At 55.8% G+C, this 25,077-nt stretch overlaps 2 protein-coding genes across 2 annotated transcripts; one reads left to right on the top strand and one right to left on the bottom strand.

The window, feature by feature from the left end:
- Positions 1-415: 415 nt before the first annotated feature.
- On the top strand, positions 416-13,771 carry MEX3A (mex-3 RNA binding family member A). The gene is made up of 2 exons (XM_062598034.1): positions 416-884; positions 12,666-13,771. The coding sequence occupies exons 1-2, from the start codon at positions 416-418 to the stop codon at positions 13,769-13,771; spliced, it is 1,575 nt and encodes a 524-aa protein (XP_062454018.1).
- An 8,639-nt stretch (positions 13,772-22,410) lies between these two features.
- LOC134152343 (ras-related protein Rab-11A-like) lies at positions 22,411-24,642 on the bottom strand. The gene is made up of 5 exons (XM_062597610.1): positions 24,603-24,642; positions 23,119-23,314; positions 22,837-23,030; positions 22,672-22,752; positions 22,411-22,550 (listed from the first exon to the last, which is right to left on the bottom strand). The coding sequence occupies exons 1-5, from the start codon at positions 24,640-24,642 to the stop codon at positions 22,411-22,413; spliced, it is 651 nt and encodes a 216-aa protein (XP_062453594.1).
- Between the last annotated feature and the right edge of the window lie 435 nt (positions 24,643-25,077).

Here is a 25,077-nt window from a genome sequence, read left to right as displayed (position 1 = left end):
CAGCAGGCCGCGGGCCGGGGCAGCCTCCCGCTGCGCCCAGCCGCCTTCAAACAAAAGAGTTTCCCCCCCGGCGGGGCTCCGCGCCGCTCCGCGCCCCGCCGGCCTCCCGCACACCCCGGCGGCGGCTGGGAGCCGGGGGCGGAGGCGGCGGAGGGGGGACCCCGGCGGGCTGGAAGTGCCTGGGCGAGGGAGCTCGGGTTACAGAGAGAAAGGGGCTTGGCCAGGCGGAGGGGAGGTGGGCGGAGGGTCCTTTTCTCTGTCTGTTTCTCTCCCTCTGCCTTTTTTTTTTTTTTCCCTTCTCCCTCCCGAGCTCTTTGTGTCCCCCCCCCCACTCCCCTCCTCTCTCTCTCTCACACCCCCCCACCCTCCCCAACCAACCACCACCACCCAACCCCCTCTCAAGTCTTTGTTAGCCATGCCTAGCCTGGTAGTACCAGGGATAATGGAAAGGAACGGGGGTTTCGGCGATTTAGGCTGTTTCGGTGGGAGCGGCAAAGACAGAGCGCTGCTGGAGGATGACCGGGCGCTGCAGCTCGCCCTGGACCAGCTCTGCCTGCTGGGGCTAGGCGAGCCTTCCTCCTCCTCCTCCTCCTCCGCCGTGGTGCTGGTGGAGGACAGCAACAACAACAACAATAACCCGCCGCCGCCGCCGCCGCAGCAGCCCCCGCCGCCGCCGCCGCCGCCGCAGCAGCAGCCGCCGCCGCCGCCGCCGCCGCCGCCGCCGGCCCCGAAGGGCTCGTCGGCGCCCAGCGCCGGGGCGGCGGAGCCCAAGTTGTGCGCGCTGTACAAGGAGGCCGAGCTGCGGCTCAAGAGCAGCTCCAACACCACCGAGTGCGTCCCGGTGCCCAGCTCCGAGCACGTGGCCGAGATCGTGGGCCGGCAAGGTGAGCGCCGGGGCACCGGGACCCCCCGCGGGCCCCCCGCCGCCGCCTCCGCGCCCCGTTGTCGGGATGCCGCGGGGGCAAACTTCCCCCGCCGCCGCCGCCGCCCCGCGGCATCCCCGCGGCGCCGGGGCCCGCCCCGCCGGGGGGCCCGCGAACTTCCCCCGCCGCCGCCCATTGTTAGCCCGCCCGGGGCGGCGGGGGGCGGCGGCGCCGCTCCCCGCCGCTGCCCGGCCGGGGACAAAGCGGGAGGCAGGCGCGGCGCGGCGCCCCGGCCCCGGCCCCAGCCCGGCCGCGGCCGCTTTCGCGGGTGGGCGCCGCTCGCTTTCGCGCGGGGCGGGGGGTGTCTATAGGAATGCATGCGCGGGGCTCGTGCGGCGGTCTGCACCGACCCCCCCCCCCGCAGCCCGTCGCTACTCTGCTGCTGCGAAATGTCTATTTATTGAACGGCGCTCTGCCCCCTCCTTCTAGTTATTTATTATTTTTTTTTAGGGGGGGAGGGAAGGAAGGGGAAAGGGGGGTGCGGCCCGAAGCGAGGGACGCGGCGCCGGGCGCCCCGGCGAGGCTCGGCGCCGTGGGCAGAAAAATCCCCTTTGTTGGGTTCGCCGTGGAAGTGAGGGGGTGTGGTTGTGCGCGGGCTCGCTGGGGCCGCGGAGGCGACTTCTCGGGCCTAGCACGGATTCAAATAACAGATTAATGAAAGTTGAACTCCTTGTGCAATCATGTGACTGGCGGGGTCCCCGCAGCGGCGGCCTCGGACGCTCCCGCGTGGGCCCCACGCGCGGCCCCGCTGCGCACCGCGCTCCCTGACAGTGATGCTTTTGTTCTCCTTCGCGGCTCTGTTCCGAGCGAGGTGGAATGGAGGAGGGCTTAAAAAAATTATATATATATATATACAGAGACATATATATATATATATATATACACACACACACCACACCCACTCTTAAGTCACCCCTCGCCCACCCCCACCGCTCCGGGCTCGGCGTGGGCGTGCGGGGGCGAGGTGAGCGGCGGGGAGGGCAGCTCGCGCGAGGCCCTCCGTGGCCATTGTGGAAGCTTTTGCAGGGTTAAAACATGGGGCTGGAGAGAGAAGTTTTGTGTCGCTTAAAGAGAAAAAAATAATAATAGTGTGGCTAAGTGTTTTTTTTTTTTTTTTCCCTCTCTCTCTAAGCAAGTAACTTGACGCTCTGGAAGTGTGACGGGCAGAGACTGCGGCTCCAAATCCAGATGCTTCCTCTTGGGTTGGGAATGGCAATAGCCTGAGCGGGGAGTTTTGCAGTTTGACATAGGGGGTGAGGGGAGGGGACGAGGGGGGCACACTCGCACCGAGAGGCCGATGCTCCGGGAGGGGGAGATGCAGGGGCTGCAACGGGCGAGGGGAAGCCGTGGGGAGGGGGGAGGAAGGATATAAATGGCTAATGGCCGTGCATCGTTCCGCTGGAACATGTTATCGGAACAATAGGGCCTCTGGTGGCTTCGCTCTCTCCCGCGAACGAAGCTCGGGAGCACGCCAAGGGCCCTTCCCCGCGAGCGGGGATGAGCGCGGGCAGGAGCGCGCACGGGTGTCCGAAAACCGGGGCGGCCGCCTGCGAGGCGTCGGCTCTCGCCCTGCCTTCCCTCCGCCGCGCTCGGCTCCTGGCCCCCGCGGCTCGGGGCGCAGCACGGGGAGGCTGGAGTGGGGGCGAAGGCAGGGCCCAGGAGACCCCGCCGGGGCCGGATCCTCGGCGGCCGAGTGCCGCTTTTACGCCGCTGCGAGCGGCGCCTGGTGGGAAAACGGCAGCGATTTGCGCCAACTTTGCGCCGGTGGGTGCGAGGCCGCGGAGAATCAGGCTCCCTTTGTTTAATAAAGTTAGGAAAGCGAGGGGACTCGATAGGCTGAATCGCAGGGGAAATCTTAGGCGATGCCAGGAGATGCCTGTGTTATTTTCTCCCTGGGTAACGTCGCTGCCCCAAACTCAAAAGAAGGGGGTGTGTTTTGATCTGTTTGGTACGCAGCAGCGCGTCCGCTGTGCACGGAGTGATGGAGAGGAACGTGGAGACCTGGATTGCTTCCACCATTTTTTGTGTGGATGTGTGTGCGAGGATTTTCCCACATCTGGGAAACTGGGAAATGTCAGTGGGCCAGAGCCCTGGCCAGGCAGACTCGGCAGCGCTCCATCACTTAGTGGGTCAGACAGTGTAAACTGTGCCCCTTTGGAGGGGCCAGTGGGCCGGATCCTGGGCTGGTAGAAATCCAGATTGCTTTAGCAGAGTCCACCCAGCCACAGCTCTTTACCCCAGCTGAGATTCTCGCCCATACTTATTATTTTTAAAGGCCTATAGTAATGTCTCCTGGGTCTTGTTTTTGTTTGCAAGGCCAGATTATGACAGTCTGTTCTCAAACAGAGCTGGGTGCGGGGCACTTTGCAAATCCGGCTCCTTCCTGGGCCAGCGAGTGCAGTGTGCTCCTCCGTGCCTGTCCAGGAATCACAGGGGAACCCCTAGATTGCAGATTTTGTATCATAACCCCCTTGGTAAAACTGCTGTGAAGCTGATGTAAGCTGTTTTTCTAAGGAAATGGATGTTTTGAGGGGTACTTGTGAATAGGGTGATGAACACCTTGGTAAAGAGGGAAAAATGTCTAATACCGAAATAAAAATCGTTTCGGGGCTTTAAGTGATGACAAGGTTGGGTTTTTCTGAACTTAGTATGTTTCTGATCTGATGAATCACTATGTTCCTTCATCTTATTTTAAAACAGTGTTTCCTATCTTTAAAAGTGTAACTTAGAGAACAGTACACATGTAAGAGGCCTGGATCCAGACACCGGAGCCCTTTTACATGCTCCCGGCATTTCCACCTGCTTTCACACTGCCCTTTACTTTGCTGGAACAGTGTAAAGGCACTTCAGCATAAATAAGGCGCAAGCCCCATATATTTTTATTGGAATGGTCGTAAGGGCGATTTGCAAAGAGGTTTAATTGTGGAGGAGGGGGCGGGATGCTTCAGGACCTAAACGCGTGCTTGGTGGTTGCCTGTTTTCCTCGGGAACTGCTAGCGTGCCCTCCCGGAGCTGGGTGTATGCTGGAAATCTCGCTCGAGTTTGCAGCGGTGCCAGCTTCTGTGCTAAATTCTAGTGGCGCTGCTTCAGCGGTGCGAGTGGTGGCTGGGCGGGATGGGGGATCTTACTGGGATGAGATCACGGCCTGTGAAAAGGGGGAGTTTGGGGGAATTGGCTGCGCAGCTGCCCAGAGCTGCTGCTTCCACCATATGGCCCCAAGGGTCCGTGGTGGGCAGCTGGGTGGTTGGTGAGGTGTGCCAAGGACTTTTGCAAATTGGGGTGAAAGAGAGGAAACCGGAAAAGGAAGGATGCGGTGGTAAAGTCGTAACAATCCCTCGGACTGACGCTTAGGACCTCTTCCACTCTCTGCCCTGGCTGTGGTTGGCAATGGTTCCCCTTCCAAGGTTGGGAGTGGAGCCATGACCTCCATGTTTCCCTGCCTGTTGCTGCCGGGATGAGGAGTGGGGATGTCTCCGCCCGTCTCGCTGCTCCCATGGGCTGTTCTCCCCTTCCCCTGACCACGGGGCGAGAGCAAACTCCAGCCGTGCTGTGTTTGGGTGGCCGAAGTTCCTAGCGTGCACCATGGCACGCACGGACACTCCCTGGTTCTGGAGGTGAACTGGTCCCACACGGCACGCAGGGCTGTTCGGTGGCTCTCGTGCGAATCGCTTGCCAGCTCTTGCTGTGGGCGTTTTGCCTTCCAGCCCCTTCCCAGGACTGTGTGTGTTCTCATAGTGAAGCGGATGAATTTGCCAGGGTGTAAAGACAAAGCACTAAAGTGGTTTGCAGGTGATTTTTAAGGAGCTGGTGACTTGCAAAGGAGAAGGTTCTTGCAACCCAAGGGCGCAGTTGTACTGGAGAGGGGACGAGATGCAGAGAAGGGTGGAGGCTGTCTAAAGGTGTAGTGCTTTGGCTGTTCAGATTGTGAACTTAAAAAGGAGAAGAAAAGGAGATGCCACTGAGACATCTGGGTTTTTCCCCACAAATCACCTGGGGTAGGTGTGGATCAGCTTGCTGAAGGGGCAGAACTGACTTTTCTGGCAGGTTTAAATCTGTTCCTACTGGGAAACTGGGCTGCTGTCAGTGGAGCTAGTGAAGAGGCTTCCGGACTCAAACAGGGCATGTTTAAGGCGGGATCCTGGAGTTAGGGAGACACGGTCATGTTTCTTTGTGTGCCTGGGATGTGCAGGTGTGGAGACAAGGTGGTGGGTCAGTTTGGCTTCCTGCTGCTTGGAGCACAGCAGCACAAGCCACTCGCTCCCAGCAGGTACCTCCCCTATAAGAGTATTTTTGCTCTCATCATCAATAGCAGCATCCATTGTCACCTGTACCCAGAGACACCCTTTGATGAAGCATCTCCCAGCCTGCTCTAACTAGCCGGTTGTCAACAGGAACGAGATTATTTGAGAGAGGAGCTTAACATAAATTGCTCTTTCTTGGCAAGGTGAAGTCAAATAACAAGAGGCCCCACTAACCCCAGGTGATTGGGCTCTTTGTGTAGCTCCAAACATGCTCTAACGCTCTCAGCATTTAAAAATAGTCCAAGGAAGCCTTTTTCATTGAGGAAGTCTGATGATTGCAGCTCCCCCACCCACCATGTGGAGGTGGATGTACAGCATCCGAGAAGCAGCAAGGGGGTCAGATCCTGTTGTCTGCTTGCTGTGTGTAAATCTCGGAGCTAATGCCATCCGGTCCAGCGGGCCCTGATAACCAACCTCCTTATGCTGCCGTAGCAGCTTGAAAGGGGCCTTAAAGGGACAGTGAAATTGCAGTTGGTGTCACATTGTTATAAAGTGTTAATGAGAATCCATCTGAATTTACACCAGGGAAAAGTGCAGAACGGGATCTACTTTGTGCGGTTTGAACTAGAGGTGGGAGGAGAAAATGGGTCTGGGAGAGAGACAAAGGGAATTTTCTAGGGGAAACGCACACGCTCCGTGCATCGGATCCGGCCGCTGGATGCTACGCTGACCAAATGAACCTCGCCGCAGAGCAGCCGGCCGGAATCTAGGGCAGTGGGAAAGCGTGCTGGCGTAGGGTGTCGGGCTCCCTCCCCCTTTCCTCCCTTTGTCTGGCTGCCTCCTCCCGCTGCGTCCCCCGGCGGCTCGCCTTGCCCCGCTTTCCCCGCGCGCGCGCTCCGGCGCCGGAGCGTGTGCCGTGGGGCCGCGGCAGGATTGTGCCATGCAGGGGGCTGCGGACACACCCACCCCGATGTGATGCATTGCCGGCGGAGAGCGGCTGCTCGGGGCCGGGGGCTTCCAGCCCGACTTCCCAACTTTCCTCCACCGCACAACAAGGCGGCGATTGTTTGCGGCATCTGGGTTGATTGGGTTTGCTGCTTTCGGGTCGAGTTGTTTTTTGTTTTTTTTTCCCCCAACAACTTTCATCGCTAGGTGAGAAAGCTAAAATTGCCACACCAAAATGAGGCGGTTGCTTATTTTTGTGGTGTGTTGATTTTTTTTTCCTTTCTTGTAAACATAACTTGCATCCTCAGTACAATAAAAACTCCATGCACAGGGATTTAGTTGTTTGTTTGTGGTCCTTTTGTGTGCATTTGTGTTTTTTGACACCACTTTCATCAGATTTTCAATGCAGCAAAATCTTACCCCACAGATATTCAGGAGGGTTTATTTGTGATGTTCTTTGTGTGCTTGTCTTTTAACATGACTTTCATCTTAAATGGGAAAAGAATGCCCCACCTTCCCAGACATATTTGATGGTTGTTTATTTTATGGTCCTTTTTAATTTTATGACTATCACAGAAAAAAGACCAAGTCTTAATTTGCCCTTAGGCTCTCTTCTACCACACTAGGAATGTCAAAATATCTTAAGTGGGGTATTTACAGGTGTAATTTATGCCAATGCAGTGTAAAGGAGCCTCAGTATAAATGGGAAGAGGGGTAAAAATCTTTTGTTTGTAGAGAGAATTTCTGTCTGAAGAAAGCAAGAAATGTACGGACCTGAAGTGATTTATATGGTCTGTTTAAAAAAAAAAGATGATGGGGCCATATCCTTAGCTATTGTAAGCTGGTACAGCACTTCTGATGCTTTCAGGTGAAGCTCACGCTCCTGGGCTTTATTGGAGGTATGCCAGTTTATGCTAGGTAAGATCCTCTAGGCTGCTCTCAGTGCGGGTGTGTGCCTATTCGGGATTTGGCCTTCTAGCAACAGCAATGAGAAGGTTGTCAGTGGATTTGTCTCTGAGTTTACACTGCAGTTAAATATCCCGTGGAATTACTCCACAGGCATGGCTAATTTTTCCATTGCACCGTCCCTGTGCTGGCATTTACACTGTGCATGGTGCAGTGGGCACATCCAAGGTTTGGAGCTGCTTGAAGGCCTGTTCTTGCTGCCAGAGCAGGGCACAGGAGCCCCAGCGTAAACAAGAACCAGCCCCCAAGGGAAGCCTTTGGGCTTATGCTATTGTGAGCAAGAAGAGATTTAGAACGGGTCCACACAAGTAAATGGTGGTCACACTGGATATATCCTACATCCCTCTTACCCTCCCATGAGCAACTGCCTTGGCTGGAGAGCAATGGAGCTTGCTCTCCAAGCCTCCTCTGTTAGTTTTGACAGATTTCTTTACCCATAGTGCAGGGGTAAAGAGAGACGAGAATTTGGCTCACTGCATCCAAATCTCTCTCCCCCTGATTTCCCCCCTCCCCACCATGCCTAAGTCTAGACTAGATTTATTTATTTAATTTTTGTTAGAGCTAGCTGCTATGCAGATTAATTCCAGTTAGCTAACTGGTCTGAGGACAGTCCTCAAGGGTTTGTTCATGTATGTTAACGTTTGTGGCTTACTACGGTAATTTGCAAGCATGTTTACTTTGAGTCAATTGGCAATCAGTTAACTGAAGTTAAAATAAAAAGGTGGGGGGAGGAAATAATTGTACAGGCCTCCTTTGCAAAATGCTTTGGGATCTGTTATTGGTGAAAAACAGCGTAACAGAAGCTTGGTAGTGGAAACACAAGAAGAAAGGGCTTAATTCTCTCCCTAATATAAAAATGTAACTGGCAGGGGTCTGTCAGGGATCAATTAGCTGATATCTGTACACTACCTTAAAGAGTAGAACACTACAGCAAAGTTGTATTATAGTTCCTACAAGTCCTTTTCTCCTCTTAGTTTTACATTTTTAACACCACCTACTAAGCACTTCTCTCCCCTTTTAATAATCTACTGAGTAAAGCAGTTTGTTGCATGTTGTTTTCAAATTTCAGTTACACATGAAGAAAGCTTTTCATTAAAAAAGCATATATGGCAAATTTCATTAAAAAAGCATGTAGGACTGTGCTGCTTCTCTGGCCAGGATGTAAAGGACCACATACTGATCGTGCTTTGGCCGGCCAGAAGGGGAGCAATGTGAAATAAGGCTCAGCTCCCATTTTCAGTGGCGCAAAGCAAAGTCAGGGTAGGTGCTGAAACAGACTGGCACTAAGTGGGTAAATCAGATTTAAGCCCAGCCTGATTTTAGATGATGTAAATCAGCGCAGCTCTCTTGGAAGTTGGTGGAGTTACCTGGATTTACACCGCTGATGGGGCCTGGCCTGTTGTCTGTGCCGATTTAGTGCTGCTAGAGAGAGATCTGGGCCACTAAACCTGCTGGGCTGATGGTCTTGATGGAGTTGGTCTAATTTCCTGTGGGGTTATTTTCTCTAGTTTTAAAGCACAGGATCCCCCATCTGTCTGTCTCTGCAAAGCTGGCTTTCCTGTCTGCAGGCCTGCACGGAGACCCTCCCTCCTCCTCCCCCTGCTTCTCACACCATCGGCTGCACCATGCGTCCTTTTGTCCGTTTCTAGATCTTCCCTCCCCCTCTCGCGCTGTGCTCTCTCCTTGCCTGTCTCCTTTTTGCCTTTCGGGGTGTCTCTCCTGCCTCCCCACCCCTAATTCCTCTCCTCCCTCTGACGGAACACAGCTTGCCTCTCCCTCAATTTCCATCACCTTTCCTCCATCCATAACTCCCTCCACCCTCTCCTGCTCGTGTAACTCACTTACGTTTGCCCTCATTCATGTGTATTCCTTGCCACCGCTTCCTTCCATCTGTCCCCAGCATGGAGCCCCCTTCCTTTGTCACCACTCTGCTTGCCTGACCCTCCGTGTCGCCTCCGCGATTGTTTCCTGTCGTGCTGAGCTCACATCCCTCTGCCCCCCTCCACAGCCATTGTCCCGTGCCTTAGAAAAGGCAAGACCCAAATCCAGCCCTGACAGATGCGTACCTGAGGTCCTTTTGCAAAAGAAAGTGGGCCTCGTGCTCCTGGGAGGCAGATGTGCAGGACGCAGGTCACGGAGGAATTCAGGAAATGTTACTTCAGTCCTGGGTGGCGCGTGGAAGTCATTTCCAGTGTGGATGCTTGCTGCTAACACCCCCTTTCTTTCCATGTGACGCTTCGGTGATATCCCTGGGGAAATGGTGGCATCTCAGTTAATCTTCCTAAGATGGAATCTCCATCTTTGGAGTGAGCGTTGTAGGAGCAGGGCAGGCAAATGTCTGCTAGGGATGGGTTAGGAAGAGCTGAGCCTGTGCTGGGGCTGTGGGATGGCCTAGGTGACCCCTTACGGTTTTATGCAGCCTTTCCAGTGACTCCTTGGGATGAACTTTTATCCTGTGATTTTGCCCGAGTGTTTTTATTCTACACTTGCATTGTGTCTAGTGTGGCAAAGTCCTGTTCTTTGACTGAGTTTCCTAAGTACTAATGATACAACGCTGTAGGTAACCATTAGTCCCCATCAACCATTTCAAAACTTTACTAAAGGTTGCACTGCAGATATACTTCAGGGTGTAAACTCAGTGAGGAGTAAGATTTGGTCTACTCTGGACTTGTTAAGGTTTCTAATTGACTGGGATTTGGGGGATTTGCCCTGCTCTTTTTCGGGGTCAGATCAAGGATTTCCCTTCCTCAGGAATGTGAAATTAGTGGCTTAGAGATGGGTTTAATGAAGCATCATTACAATGTTAATTATCATAGAAAGGTTTGTAGTTACAGAGTGAGAGACGGCTATTGTCACTATTTTACAAATGGGGGACTGAGGCTCAGCCTGGAGTAACTCTGAGGAGTTAGAAGTCACCTCGGGAGTCTGCAGCAAAGTCGGGATTTGCCCGTACATATCACAAGTCCTAGACCAACACCAAAACCCTGTGACAAGCAGTGGGGTTTCGAGGCTATGCCGGGAGGCTTCGCAGCAGCACAGTCTCCCGCGGTTTGGCGCGGCTGCGCCCTGGCGCCCATGCAACGCTGTGAGACATGAGGGCGACCCGGCAGGCTGAGCGCGCTTTGTGCAGCTGTAGCTATTGGTTGCATCGTAGCACGGTGCCTGCCACCACTACGAGCGCGGGGAATTACTCTTGTTAGCTGTGGTGGCACAAGGCTCTGTTTTTATCGCTAAAGGTGTGGGTTCAATTCTTGCTAATGATACATGGCGATGGGATCATTACGTTCCTGTAAATACCCTGATGTCGCAGGTCTGCATCTCGTGAGACAAGCGCCACATCTGTGGCAGCACTAAGTGAGTGGCAGCCCTGAACTCCCAGCTGGGCGAGATGTTGTTATTTATTAGGGTCTGTGCAAATAATAATGTTCCAGCCCGCAAGCTGAGGAATCTTAATTTCGTGGTCGCAGAAGCATCGTTTGTGGGTCATTTTGTGTTAAAGGCATGATGTCAACACGGTGTGTTGAGGAAAGTGAGGCTTGGATCAGATGAGCTGAGGAGAGGACAAGAGCTCCTTTTCAAGCAAGGACATTGCTGGGATAGGGAGAAGGTGGGGGATCTCACGCAGGTAGGTTTCTATGCCATATCCGGCTGCAAACACTGGGATCCTCGGCAAACCGGCGCAAGACGCTCCCCTTATTCTGTCCACACTGGCAGAAATGCAATGCCCTGGGGAATCCTATTCCTGGGCTTTGCTTGGAGCCCCAAGCTTGGAGCAAGCCTGCCGAGCTGCACCTCATCTCCTCCCGCAGGAGACATCCCAGCCTGAACACGCAGTCTGTGCCAAGCTTTGCAAAGGCTTTCGGAGAGTGAGGTCAAAGGGAGAGCAAGGAGGGGGGCGCTTAGAAAACCGCATGCCGCATCTGTAAAAATATTTAGTTGCTCGATAACATCCTGATGCCCTCTAGGAACCTGGAATTGCATTTCTGGCTCCAAACTCCCTCCAAAAAAGATGATTTGGAAGCCAAGGCGCACTGAAAAGTCTCTTGCCTTTTTTGGAAGAGCAGAAGGACGTTTTCTGAGCCGCAAGGAGCAGGGGGAGTAGGCTGGGTGGGCTCCAGCTCCCTTATGCGAGGGGATAGCAAGAGCATGAAAACACCGTGATGGCAGGTGACCTCGGGAAAGGGCCAAGCGCCTGGACCAGCATCACGGGGAGGCCTGTGACCAGCAGCATTTTTATAGAGTTCAGGGTCTAGGGCAAAAGGCAGCCCTCGATAAATGGCCCTCCGCACTCTGGTGGGTTTGATGCCATTCCCCACCGAGAGCTGGGGCCGGGTATGTCCTTGTCCCCCCCCCCCTCCCCCCCCGCCACACTCATTCCTCAGAAAAGGGCCTGACTCCTGCTGGATTCACCCCAAAAGCCTCCCTGTAGCAAAAAGTCCCCGTGAAGGGCTCTCTGCTCCAATTTAGGGCAGATTTTTTCCCCCCTCCCACCCTCCAGGAGCCCTGTGGCGAAGGGGCTCCGCATCGGCCATTCCTGCCCACGACTCACCGTCCCCTCTGCGCTCCTTCCAGCTGTCTCCTCACCTCTCTCCTGCCACCCTTGACACCGGCTTGGCCAAAAAGCGGCAGGCTTCATGGCAGTGGGTAAACGGGGAGGGGTGAGGGGGGTCAACTGGTTTTGGAGGGGCTGAGAAGGGTTGCGGCAGGGCAGAGGGGGGCAGCGCGCGACATGGCGGCCGCCTCGTGTGGGCCCCTGAGGGGGAGCGTCTCCCTCGGGGCGTCTCTGTGGGGGGCGGCGATGGGGGAGCCTTCCTCGCACCAGGACTTGGGGGGGAAGCACCTAAAATCGCCTTTCCTGCGTCCTTACCCCTCTGGCAGCCACTCCGGGGCGGTGCTGGGCCAACTCGTGACATGGTGGCTGGGGGCTTCTCTTCACAACATGGCGGCCAGGGCCTTCTCCTCACGACATGGCGGCTCAGGGGCTTCTTGTGAGATGGCGGCTCGGGGGCTTCTTGTGAGATGGTGGCTTGGGGGCTTTTCCTTGCGACATGGTGGCTTGGGGGCTTCTCTTTGTGAGATGGTGGCTTGGGGGTTCTTGTGATAGTGCCTCAGGGGCTTCTCCTCGCGACATGGCGGCTGGGAGTTTCTCCTCGCAACATGGTAGCTAGGGGGCTTTTCATGACATGGCAGCTTGGTGGCTTCTCACAACATGGCGGCTGGGGGCTTCTCCTCATGAGATGGCAGCTGGGGGCTTCTCCTCACGACATGGTGGCTCAGGGGCTTCTCCTCACGACATGGTGGCTAGGGGCTTCTCCTCACGAGATGGCAGCTGGGGGCTTCTCCTCACGACATGGTGGCTCAGGGGCTTCTCCTCATGACATGGTGGCTAGGGGCTTCTCCTCACGAGATGGCAGCTGGGGGCTTCTCCTCACGACATGGTGGCTAGGGGCTTCTCCTCACGAGATGGCAGCTGGGGGCTTCTCCTCACGACATGGCGGCTGGGGGCTTTCCTGAGGAGACGGGTGGGCGGCGGGAGAGGCGGCCTCTCCTCTAACCTCCCTGCCTTGTTTCTCCCCTTTCACCCCCAAAGGCTGCAAGATCAAAGCGCTGCGGGCGAAGACCAACACTTACATCAAGACGCCGGTGCGGGGCGAGGAGCCGGTCTTCATGGTGACGGGGCGGCGGGAGGACGTGGCCATGGCCCGGCGGGAGATCATCTCTGCGGCCGAGCACTTCTCCATGATCCGCGCCTCCCGCAACAAGGCTGGCACCACCTTTGGCAGCGCTCCCACCTTGCCAGGCCAGGTCACCATCCGGGTGCGGGTGCCCTACCGCGTGGTGGGCTTGGTGGTGGGGCCCAAAGGAGCCACCATCAAGCGGATCCAGCAGCAGACCAACACCTACATCATCACGCCCAGCCGGGACCGGGACCCCGTCTTTGAAATCACCGGGGCGCCAGGCAACGTGGAGCGCGCCCGGGAGGAGATCGAGACCCACATCGCCGTGCGGACGGGCAAAATCCTGGAGTACAACAACGAGAACGACTTCCTCTCCAGCAGCCCTGACTCCGGCATGGAGAACCGCTACTCGGAGGCTTGGCGGGTCCACACGCCGGCCCCGGGCTGCAAGCCCCTCTCCACCTTCCGGCAGAACAGCCTGGGCTGCATCGGCGACTGCTCCGTGGACCCCGTCTACGAGACCCCCCGGCTGAACGACCAAAACGACTTCAATTACGGTTACCTCTTCCCCAACTATGGCGTCAACAAGCAAGATCTCTATTACGGGGTGCCGGAGTCGGGTGCCCCAATGTGGGCCGGGCAGGAGAACACCAACCCTGTCTCCGTGCTCTTCTCCAAGCAGCAGCGGTCCAGCAGCACCGGCGCCATCCACCCCAATTCCCATCGCTCCCCTTCCTCTTCCATCCAAGAGCCAAGTCTCTCCGGCCTGCCGCGGCGGTCACAAGGAGAACCGCTCCAAGGCTTTTCCAAGCTGGGCACCACCGCCGCTGCCCGGACGTCCGTGTCCAGCAGCCGCGAGTGCATGGTGTGCTTCGAAAGCGAGGTGACGGCGGCCCTGGTGCCATGCGGCCACAACCTCTTCTGCATGGAGTGCGCCGTGAGGATCTGCGAGAGGACTGATCCCGAGTGCCCCGTCTGCCACGCTGCAGCCACTCAGGCCATTAGAATATTTTCCTAAAAAGACAGAGCAGGGCATTGGGATGGGATTGGGTGGGGGGAATAGGAAGGGAGCGTGGTGGGGGGGGGGGAGCAGGGGGTCCAGGAGGAAAAACAAAATGCTGATAATAATAATAATAATAATTAATAATAATAATAATGACATCTGAAGAACAAACGAATGAATGAAAGAATAAATTAATTTAAAGAAGAAGAAGAAGAAGAAGAAAAGAAATTATTTTACAAGCAATGTATGTTATTTTTTAAAAAAAATAAGAAAGAAAAAGAAAGTGAATAATAATTAAAATGAATAGCAAAGCCAGAAATTGTGAAGGGCGAATGATGCTCCAGCCTGCGATGTCTTTTTTAAAGCAAGTATTCTGAACGCACACTCGGATCTCGCAAGCAAAGCGGTTTAGTTCCATTTTTTTTGGTGGTGAGATAGGGACTTCTCTGCGTTGACCAAGCCGGGCCATCGCGCTGGGACGGGGAAGGGAGCAGGGATGCGGGGAGGGCCCTGCCGGCCTTTCTTCTCCAGCCACGTTCAAGCTTCACCTTGGTCTGAAGCCCCCACTCTCCTCCCCCCCAGGGACGTCAGCCCAACTGGGAGCTCAGAAAGAAACAAATAGAAAGAAAGGAAAACGGATGACGGGGATGTAAAAAAAGAAAAAAATAAACCATCAACCTCTGGGAACCTGTTAGAACGAGGGCACAACTGTATTACCTCAAAGATTTAAACAAAAAACCACAGCAGCTAAAGAACTTTTATTGTTTTCCTTTTTTTCTAAAAAAAAAGCAAAAAAAAAAAAAAAAAAAAAAAAAAAGAAGAAGAAGAAGAAGAAGAAATAAAAATGACGCCAGTGAAACTGAAGAAGGTTTGGAAGAACCTATTGGAATCACACTGGGCGATTAGCATTTATTTTATTATTCTGAGCCACCGTGGAGTCTGGAACTTTGTTCTTTTTTCCTTATCCGAGCAGGGATTTGTTCATCAGACGAATCAGGAGTCACTAACAGGGTATTTCAAAAGCAGTCTTGAGTTCCCATCCATGGGGGGAGTGTATCGACTTCTGTCTTTCCGTAGTTCACTTTTCATCCTTTTTTCCAAGTGATGCCAGCTGCACCGAACACACGCATGCACACACGCACACATAGGCACACACACACACACACGCACACACACACACACAAAATGTTGTGCTTTTCTTTTCTTAAAAATATATATATATCGCACCAAAACCTAAGAAAGACGATCATGCAATACAGGCAATGAGCCCATATGAAACCAACATGCATCCCGACAGAAAGCAAAAAAAAAAATACCCCGAGTTTATATATATAATTTTGTTGTCGTCGTTTTTAAACTGGACCAAAACTTTTGTTACCCAAAACCGAGTGGAGGAAAAAAAGAAGAAAAAAGTATTTCTTTATGGACCAAAACCTCTTCAGCTGTCCTTTACCTGGATCTTCCTGAGGTTGGCCACTTTTATATATTATATTTTTTTCAGAATGAAACAAAAAAAAAAAGAATTGCCTTGTTGAACATCCTTTAATCATTTCAAGACTCCTGGTTTTGTTAAATCAGATACTTTTTAAACCATTGGGAAGTGGGGAGAGGATGGGCTTCAAATCTGGCTTGTGTGCCAATGCACACGAGATGCAAGCCAGCATCTTAACATCATCAGGTTTGTTCAGCCAGTCTCTGGATGCCAAAATGTCATGGTGGTAAAGATGTGTGTTGGATTAACCTATTGAGTACCAGTATATCTATCTATAAATATATGTGTATACATATGTATATATAGGCACTTAACTCGTCAAGCGCCTATATATATATGTATGTGTATATAAAATTATATATATAGTTTCTTCTCCCACCACCGCCGCTTCCCCGTTTCCTACCCCTCAACTTCTGCTCACAGATCCCGGACCCTGATTTAGAACTGAACCAGCAAAGTTTCACAACTTGGCAGAAACAGTTCTACAACGAAAAGAAAAAAAAAATCGCCCGAGATCCCCCCCCCCCCCCTTCAGTTACAGGAGACTTTATTTCCATCGGAATAATGTTCCTGGGAACATCCCCTCCTCCTGCTCGGTTTGGTGCGGCTGGTTCCTCGCGCCGCGGCGGTCCGGCCAGGCTCGCCGGCCGCGGGGGGGGGGGGGGGGGCGGATAAGGAGCCCCCCGCCACTGCGATTTTGGGTGGAGGCCTCGCGAAACGGTGCGTCCCCACCGCTTTGCATCGGCGGTAAAGGTGCGGAGGGGGCGCGAGGTAGGCGGCGGGGCGGGCGGCGTTCCTAGGCTCTGTAACGGATGCTGATGGCTATGATTTTTTTTTTTTTTTTTTTAAGAAAAAAAACCGATGCTGTGCTAAAGGGACACTGTCAAGTCGGATTTGTCCTCGCCTCCTCCCCAAAGCTTTAAGACATCTCTGGCCGGCTGCTTCCCCGGGCCGGGTCGCGCGCCGGGGCTCTTCTTCGGACCCGCCGGCGCGGGACCTCGCGCCCCGCGGCGGAGCCCCGCTCCGAGCGCGTCCTTTGCTGAACCCGGCCCCGTTTCGGGGAAATCCGGCTTCGGTTTGCTCCCGGGAGAAGAAGGGGAAGCGGAGGGAGGAAACATTTCTGTATCCCGGGCAGGAACCTCTCCGCGCTGCCGGCACGCGCTGCTCCGCTGTGCCCCCCCCCCCCCCAACCAGGCTGTTCTTTTTAACCGTTCTTCGTGCAAAACGCTCCCGCGGATGTCCAGAGCGTGGCTGGGGGGGGGGGGGAGCTGGGTTTGGGGCTGGGGGCGGTGGGGGCGACCGGAGGGGGCTGGAGCGGGGAGCGCGAGGGCGACGGCTTCGCCGGCCGGGGGGGGGCCCATGTGTTAGTTGAGTGGCTGTAGTCGTTCTTGGCTGAGTGACGTCTGTTCGTGGTAACGTGGGCGAGTTTTTTTGATCAATGTCTTTATTCGATGCCAGGTTGGGAAGAGGTGAAGGGGGGGGGGTGGGGGGAGCGGGGCTGGGGGCGAGGGGGGGGGGGGGGCCGTGCTAGCGCTGACCCCAGGCAACGGGCTGGGGTGTGGGGAGGGGGGGGACACGGCACGCGGAGGGTGGGGGGGGGTCCGTTCCCGTTGCCCCCCCCCGTTCCCCCCGTTCCCCTTAACAAGCGGAAAAATAGCTAAGAAAAAAACGATGTAAAAGCCTCCTGCATGCTGAAAGTGTTAGAAAAGGAAAAAAAAAAAAAAAAAAAAGAAAAAACCTTTCTTTTTACAAAAAAAAGGAAAAATAAATAAATAAAAAAAAAAGGGAGTACTGACCCAAACGAAACGTCCGTGCTTGCAGATCGGAGCCGGCCCGGGGCGCTGTCTGTCCGGCCGGCTGTCCGGCCGGCTGTCCGGCCGGCGGCCCCTCCCTGCCTGCAGACGAGGTTCCTGCTCAAACCTCCAAGTTGGCCTTTAATAAAACCTTCAGTTCCAATAACCTTCATATATATATATATATATACATATATATATACATATACATATATATTAAAAGAAAGCTTGATGTAGCAGTTCTAGTTTAAAACGAATAGAAGTATTCCGGCCCCCGTTTTATTTTGATTTCCCCTTCTCCCCCCCCCCCCCCGCAAACCACTTCCCGCCCCCAAATTCCTTATTTTGATGTAGCAACTTTGGAAGAAAGGAAAACAGGCGCTGTAAACGCACCGAGAGCTACCTCGGAGCCGAGGGGGGCCGGGGCGGCGCGGGGGGGGGGGGGTCGCGGCCCCCCGAGAGCCGCCGGCCCGCGCCCAGCCCCTGCCCCTTAGCAGCCTGGGGGCGCCCGGCTGCGGGGCTTCAGCAGACAAATTTGCGTAATATTTTTTTTTCCTCTCTTTTTAAATATATGTATATATATAAAAACCTTAAAAAAGAAAAAAAATGAAATAAAAGAAAAAAACGACAAAAATGCCCACGACCTTAACTATTTGCTCTGACTTGTATCTTCCTTGGTAGGTGACTCGAAAATGGCTTGTTGGTCCCGTTCACCAGCAATAACGTGCCCTAAGCGGCGCGCGCCGCGCTCCCCGCCGGCCGGGCCGGGGCGAAGGCAGGCGCCGAAATTCCCTGCTGCGACGACATCCTCGGCGACACCGGTTAGATAGAGAATAGTGTGTATTATAATACATAACGGGAAAAAAAAAAAAAAAAAAAAGAACCAAAATTGGGTTTATATTTAATGAGGAGATACTATAAAAAATATCTTGTCCTAGCTCCCGTTTGCAAAAGTATTTTTCAGCTGGAGGGATAGCTATTATTTTTTTCTCTTTTCTTTCTTTCTTAAAAAAAAAAAGAAACTCCATACATACAAAGGCTCAGACTGTTACTATTGTGAACCTCTTAAATCAAAATGCTCCAACCTGTTTATTTAGTATTCGAAGGGTTTATTTTGATGCATTTACTGGCGTTTTTTAAAGAGAGAGAGAGGAGGGAAAAAAAGATTAAGATTTTAAAATTAGAACATTTCTTTATAATTTAATATTCTATTTTAATAAATGCATTTATTACATGTAAATGTAGCAAGGAACTGGGCTAATAAAAATACTTTTTATTAGGTAATTTATTATAAGAAAAAAGGATATTTTATTTTATGATAAAGTGATCCTTAAAAGTTTAGAAGGTTTAGAATATATGTAGGTTAAAAAATACATTTGTATCCAGAGTATTGCTTAAAAAGTGTTTTTAATATATGTTTCCTTTTTTTGTGTGTGCGTGTGTGTATGTAAAAGGTGATAGTTATGGTGCAGATAGCCCTTTCCAGAAACGAGACATTAACACAGTTGGATGTATTTAAAAGGAAAAAAAAAAAAAAAAAAAAAAAACAGCAACAACAAAAAGCCAAGGTAATAATTAAAAACCGGAGAAGCAGAAAAGGAAAAAAAAAAAAAAAAAATACCACTATGAGTCCCAAGTCCGCGCGGTTGCTCCCGAGGCCCCGCGGGGAGCGCGGCGTTCCCGCGCCGCCGGCCCGGCCAAGCGCTCGAGCGCGGGGCTCGCTCCAGCTGCCGCGGGCTTCCCGGAGGCGCCCGTCCGTCCGTCCGTCCGTCCGCCGCCTCCGCGGAGGCGTTTCGGCTCCGTTCCTTTCCGCGGCCGCGCGCGCGCCGGATTTGGGGGGGGCCCGGCGCTGCGTCCCGGCGCGCTCTTGCAAACAGCCGCCGCGGAAGGGGAATTTTTTTTTTTTTTGTTTTGTTTTTCTTTTTTAATTCCCCTTCTGCTGCCTCCGAAGCAGCGTGGCCACGTTGCGGGCAAAGCGAATAACCCGGGCCCGCCGGAGCCCCCGTTCGAGCCAGCGAGCCCCCCGGCCCGGCTTGCAAAGCCCGTGCTCTCATGCGGCGCCGTGCGGGAAAGCACTTAGCTCCGGGCTCGTCCTCGAGCGCTTCGCGCCCGCCCGGCCCCGGGAGGTGCTTTTCGGGACCCCCGCGGCGGTGGCGGCGGCGGGGGGGGTCCCCGCCTCCCGCTGCCCGTGCCCAAGCAGCGGGGAGGCCGTGGGGGGGGGGGGGGGACACGCTCCTGCTCCGCCGCCTTTCAAAGAAAGAAGCATTGGAAAATGAGAGGTTTTGTTTGTTTTTAACCAAAAAGAAGGGGGGGGGGAACGTTTGCGTTGAGGGGTATTAAAAAAGTTAAAATAATAATAATAATAATAATAATAATAATAAACGTTCAAATTTATTTCATATAATCCTAGAGTAAAGATTAAAAGAAAATTAACTAGTTCAAATAGTAGATGCTATCCATATTGTTTAATCTATAGTAGATCCAAGTGATCCCAGACAGAGCAGAATGTAAAATAAATGTGTAACCAAGCTCAGTTATCATTTTTAGCTTCCCCAGGAATTTCCATCTTTTTTTGGTACTATTTTTCTGAAACAAACAAATAAACCAACGAAAAGCCTAACAAAATAGCAGGCCACCGACCGGTACCTTCTCTCAATCAAAGTACTGAAGTTATTTTTATAGAGGGGGAAAAAAATAATGGGATCTAATAATATGTATTTTTTTAAAAAGATACGTTTGGGTTTTTATGTTGCTTTTTTAATAAAAAAAAACTATAAAGATTTGGCTAGTCACTGAACAAAATAAGAAAGTTTTAGGCCATTATTTTTGCCTTATTCTGCCCCCCCGGCCTCGGGCTGGGAGCGCGAAAGCGGAAATTTCGGCAAAGCGGTCCCTGTCGGTACCCCGGCGCCGGTACCCCGGCGCTGCTCCTTCCCTCGGGCCGCCGGCGCTTTCGGGAGCGCTCGGGAGCGCCGGCGGTGCCGGCCGCGGCCCCTCCGGCGGGACGGGCGCCGGGGCCGGCCGGCGGTTTCCCGCGCCCCGGGAGCGCGGCTGAGCAGAGTTAGGCTTGCAGCCCTGTCTGCGGGGAACCGGGCAGTAGACGTAGGACATTAGGGTTGTTTTAAAAAAAATATATATATTTTTTTTTTCGTTTTTTTTCCGGCTGTCTCGACCCGGCGCGCCGAGCGGGGGCATCCTTCGGGACGCCCGCCCTGCCGGGCGCCGCCGGCACGCGGCCGTCGGGAGCCGCCGGGCTAAAACGCTTGCAAAAAGTCTCTGCTCGAAGATCCGCGCGGGGCCGCGGCGCTGCCGGCCCCGGAGCCGCCGCCGGCGCCGGGCTCCCTCCCCGCGCGCGGCCGGCGGCGAGCCCGACCGTTTGCTCTTTCCTTTTCGTTTTACCTCATTTTTGGTTTTGATACTTGAAGAAGAGCCAGTGCTTGACGTTGCGCGGTGGGTGATGCCCTGGACTGGAGGGTGGATGCACTTTATAGTAACTTGTATGCTGGTAGCGGGGTCCCATCCTGCCGCTGCTGAGTCCACGGCAAGGTTTCCCTTGGTGTCGGTGCCGGGAGGAGCAGACCCAGGATGGGTTGGTTCTCCCCCCCCCCCCCCCCCCATTAAAACCAAACCTTTCTAGGCTATTCGGGAGCAATTTGTCTTTTCTCGGCGTTTTTCCCACGCTGCAGAGACTCGAAGGCGCGTGCCGCCGCCGCTCGCGCCGCGGCGCGGGAAAATTCGGCGTGAAGCGCGAGCGCGCCGGGACGAGCTCAGCCCCCGCCGTTATCACCGTGCGTCTCGCCCGCCCGCGGGGGTCTCCTCTCCGGCCGGCCCCCCTCGAAACCGGCAGCACTTTCTTTTTCCCCATTTATGACTATTTCAGGCCGTCTGTTCAAAATATGCTTAAAAGGGGGGGGGGAGGAGGAATATGAGGGGCCAGATCCTGGCTTGCCGTTGAGGATTTGCTCCCGGGGTAAAAGCAAACGCGAAAGGCCGGGGGATTCGGAGGCCGGGGCGCGGACGCGGTCGGGGTGCGAAGCGGCGCCTCCGGAGAGCCGGGAAAGCCCCGGAGAAGCCCGGAGCATCCCACCGCCGCGGGGGGCATTTCCCCCAGCTCGGGAGCGGGTTTTCCCATGGGGGTGGAATGGGAAAAACAAAACAAAACAAAACAAAACAAAACAAAACAAAACACGGGGGGGGGGGAGAAAAAAACAGGCGGGTTTTGCAGGACGAGCGCCGCGTTTTGTCCCGCCCGCGCTCCCGAGCGCTGTACAAGTCTGCGTGCATCCGCTTCGCTCCGGGCCCGGGAGCCGGGCCGGTGCCGCGGCCGTTTCAAGTCCATTCCCTCTTTTCTTTTCTTTTCTTTCTTTTCTTTTAACGTCATAGGAAACCTGTAGTTGGGATTGTTACTATTGGAAACCGATCACATGTTCCGTCCAGGTATTTTCATCTCTCCGGCGTTACGCAAAAATAAAGGCCTGAGAGAGAGATATAACCGAACATAGAAGTAGAGTTAGGCTCGTTGTCTGAGTTTTGAGGCATATAGTATAAGGGGAGAAGGAAAAAAAAATTAAAATAAAAAATTAAAATAATGATGTTGCACAACTTGTAGAAAACAAAGAAGGGAAAGGGTTAATGTATTAAATGTGCTAAATTACATTAAGAACTTAATTTTATTAAAGTATTATTACTTAAGAAACTTTGGCGTCTGCTCTTGGTTTTCTGTCTGTTCACACTCGGGGAACGCCGGGGCGCTCGGCCGCTCCGGGGGGCTCCAAGCCCGGCAGAGCCTGGGCTCCCCCCGACCGGCTCCCGAGCCTGCCCCGCTCGCTTGCGCCTTCCTCCCAGCCCTCCTCCTCCTCCTCGTGCCCTCCCTGCACCGGACGAGCCCTCGCCGGGGAGCGGAGGCCGGCGCCATTCCCGGCTGCGGGGAAGGACCCAGGGATGCGAAAGCCTCCAGCAGCAGCAGCGTTATTTTGGGATCGCGCCCAAATTCCCCTTTTCGCTGCCGTGCAAGACGGGGAGGGGGGAGGCCAGGAGCCCGCTGCAAGGGGACACCGGGGTGGGGGGGGGGACATGAGGCTGGGCGCTGGGACAGCCACCCCGGCCGCTGCGCAGGGCCCTTGTTGATTGACAGCTGCCAATCACCCCACTGGCAGCACCAGCACGCACTGGGCTCAGCCCAGTTTGCCCCAGCAGCACGGGCAATGCCCGCACCGGGAGGTGGCTGCTGTCACGCCGGTGCCGCCGTCACCCCGCAAACGCAGCCCCCCCCCCCCCCAGCATGGCAGCCCCGGAGGCCGGGAAGCAGCAGAGAGACTTTATTGCAGCAGGTTCGCGGGCGGCGAGAGGCCGCGGGAGCCGCCGGCGGCTCAGACGCTCCGGCAGCAGGGCGCCCGCTCGCCCTCCGGCTGGGTGGGCAGCACCCGGATCGGCTCGATGACCGTGCTGGGGCCGAACCGCTGCTCCGGCTGCCCGGCGATCTGCCGCCGCGACACGACGCGGTAGATCTCTGCCAGCAAAAAGAGAAAAGCAGAAGGAGGAAAAAATTAAAAAAAAAAATAGAAAAAATCAGAAATTTCTCCCCCCTCCCCGCCGCCGTACGCCCCGCTGGAGGCCGCGGACGCCCTCACCGGCGAGGAGGCTGTGGAAAGCCGCCTCCACGTTGCTGGAGTCCAGGGCCGACGTCTCCAGGAAGGACAGCCCGTTCCTCTCTGCAAGGACGGGGCGAGCTGGGGCCGGGGCCGGCGCCGGGGCCGCGGCAGCCCGCGCCGCGCCGCCCGCCCCGCCCGCGCTACCTGCGAAGCCGCGTGCCTCCTCGGTGGGCACGGCGCGCAGGTGCCGCAGGTCGCTCTTGTTGCCCACCAGCATGACGGCGATGTTGGCGTCCGCGTGGTCCCGCAGCTCCTTGAGCCAGCGCTCGGCGTTCTCGTACGTCAGGTACTTGGCGATGTCGTAGACCAGCAAGGCTCCCACGGCCCCCCGGTAATAACTGGGGGGGGGGGGGAAGGGGGGACGGGACGTCACCGCCGCGCCGCCCCCGGGGCCGGCGGGGCCGAGGGGACCGCGGGAAAACTCACGCCGAGGTGATGGCGCGGTACCGCTCCTGCCCGGCCGTGTCCCAGATCTGCGCCTTCACCGTCCTGCCGTCCACCCGGACGCTCCTGGTGGCGAACTCCACGCCGATGGTGCTCTTGCTCTCCAGGTTGAACTCGTTGCGGGTGAAGCGCGACAGCAGGTTGCTCTTCCCCACGCCCGAGTCGCCGATGAGCACGACTAGGGCGGAGAGGAGAGGGGACAGGGGACACGGGCACCGTCGGCGTCCCGCTCCGGGGTGCAACCCCCCCGGGGCGGGGGCTCCACGCAACCGAGGATTTAAAGCTCTGGCCGCGGAGGAAGCAGCCTCCTCCTCCTCCTCGCCGCGCAGCAGCGCTGCAGGGCAGGACAGGACGGGATGTCCCAGGGCGTGGGTTGGCAAAACACATTTTTTTGTTGTTTTTTTTTGCCTGCCCGTCGCAGGTCTGGCCGGTTCCCGTAAAACCTGGTGCAACAGGCTCCGGGGAGGCTCTATCGCTCGGCTCCCCGTCGAGTTTGTGACTCAACAGGCTTTGATTTTTATTCCCTCCGCCTCGCCCATGAGCATCCCACTAGTTATCCTGGCTGGGGGAAAGCCGGAGCGGCAGCGCCAGGCACGATGCATCGCGCGGGGGACATCCCGCCTGCGCGGGGCTCGGCAGCCACCCCGTCCCGTCCCATCCCATCCTCCACCATCTGCTAAGGAAGCTCCTCCAGGTCCCGGACAGCAGCTCCAGCTCCCGGGGATTCAGCTCCTTCGTACAGGCCGGGATGCAAAGCCGTCGGGGGGAAAAAGCAGGCGTTTTCCTGCCAAATCCCTCATAGGCGCCCCGGTGCAACGGCTCCGATTAGGGATTGCATCTTAACCTCTGGGGAAGTGCCGGACCACGAAGGTCCCGGCCGCCCCGGGTCCGTTAACGCTTCCCGCACGGCGCCGATCGGCAGGAAGTTGCCGCTTCCTCCCGGCTCAACGGCCGCGCTCCCGATCCCGCCACGCTCCCGGGCCCCACGGGCGCCCGGCTCCGCTCCCACAAATGCTGCGGCTCCCTTAGGCGTTTCCCCACCCGGTTCGGGTCGGGATGAGCAGAGCTCGGATACGGAACCAGATTTTAGCTCATCTCAGGGTTCCCGAGACCACCGCGAGAGCCAGGAGGGGAACGCGGAGCCCGAGCTGCTCCGGCCCCATCGGGGTTTCCCTCCCGCCGGCTCCCGGAATAGCCTGCGGAGAGGTGGATTTTCCGGGGCGCGGGCCAGGGGAGGCGCGCGGGGAGCCGGCGGCCGCCGCGGCCTTTCGGGAAGGGCGGCGGAGGGAAGCCGAGCTCGCGGCTCCGCGAGGATCCCGCCGGGAGCCCCGGCGCGGGGGGCCCTTCCCCTCCTTCGCCCTGCCCCAGGGGCGGCCGGCGCGGCTTCCCCCTCGGAGAAGGGCTCCCGCGAGGCCGGGAAGCGCGGAGCGGCCGGGCTGAGGCCGGGCGCAGCTCATCGCACCCACCTTTGAAGAGGAAGTCGCACTCGTCCTCCGCGCCCCGCATCGCGCCCCGCGCCCGCGCCGCCGCCCGCCCCCGCCGCGCCCCCATTGGCGGGCGCCCTCCCCTCCCCGCGCGCCCATTGGCCGGCACGGCTGCCCGTCGCTTCGCAGGTGCGCTCACCTGGCGCAGGTAGGGAACCCCCCGAGCCGCGCCTTAAAGGCGCCGCCGCTTATTTTTTTTAATTTTATTTTATTTGCGAGGTGGGCGCAGCGGGCCGGGCCGGGCCCCGCCGCCTTCCCCGCGCCTGCCCCTTCGCCTCGCCGCCGCCTCCGCTCCGCGAAGCAGACGGGCTGTTTCTCCCCCCCGGGCTGTCCCTCCCCTCCCCTCCCCTCCCCTCCAGCAGGACGCATCCCAGGAATCCTCCGGAGGGGCGTAGGAGCCGCTTGGGACGTTAATTAAGGCCCAGCAATGACGAGGCAGACAGAGCAGAGGTGCCGC

This window comes from Rhea pennata, chromosome 31 (genome assembly GCF_028389875.1).
Source record: "Rhea pennata isolate bPtePen1 chromosome 31, bPtePen1.pri, whole genome shotgun sequence".
Taxonomy (NCBI): domain Eukaryota; kingdom Metazoa; phylum Chordata; class Aves; order Rheiformes; family Rheidae; genus Rhea; species Rhea pennata.
Note: the sequence above shows the minus strand (reverse complement) of the source record. Positions and strands in the feature narration are given on the sequence as shown.

Bases quoted from the DNA above. Each gene is read 5' to 3' on its own strand.
- LOC134152343 (XM_062597610.1), bottom strand. From the start codon at position 24,642: ATGCGGGGCGCGGAGGACGAGTGCGACTTCCTCTTCAAAG. The intron at 23,031-23,118 runs GTGAGTTTTCCC...CCCCCCCCCCAG, and splicing joins TACCGCGCCATCACCTCGGC to TTATTACCGGGGGGCCGTGG. The intron at 22,753-22,836 runs GTAGCGCGGGCG...CCGTCCTTGCAG, and splicing joins GGAGGCACGCGGCTTCGCAG to AGAGGAACGGGCTGTCCTTC.
- MEX3A (XM_062598034.1), top strand. From the start codon at position 416: ATGCCTAGCCTGGTAGTACCAGGGATAATGGAAAGGAACGGGGGTTTC. The intron at 885-12,665 runs GTGAGCGCCGGG...TCACCCCCAAAG, and splicing joins CGAGATCGTGGGCCGGCAAG to GCTGCAAGATCAAAGCGCTG.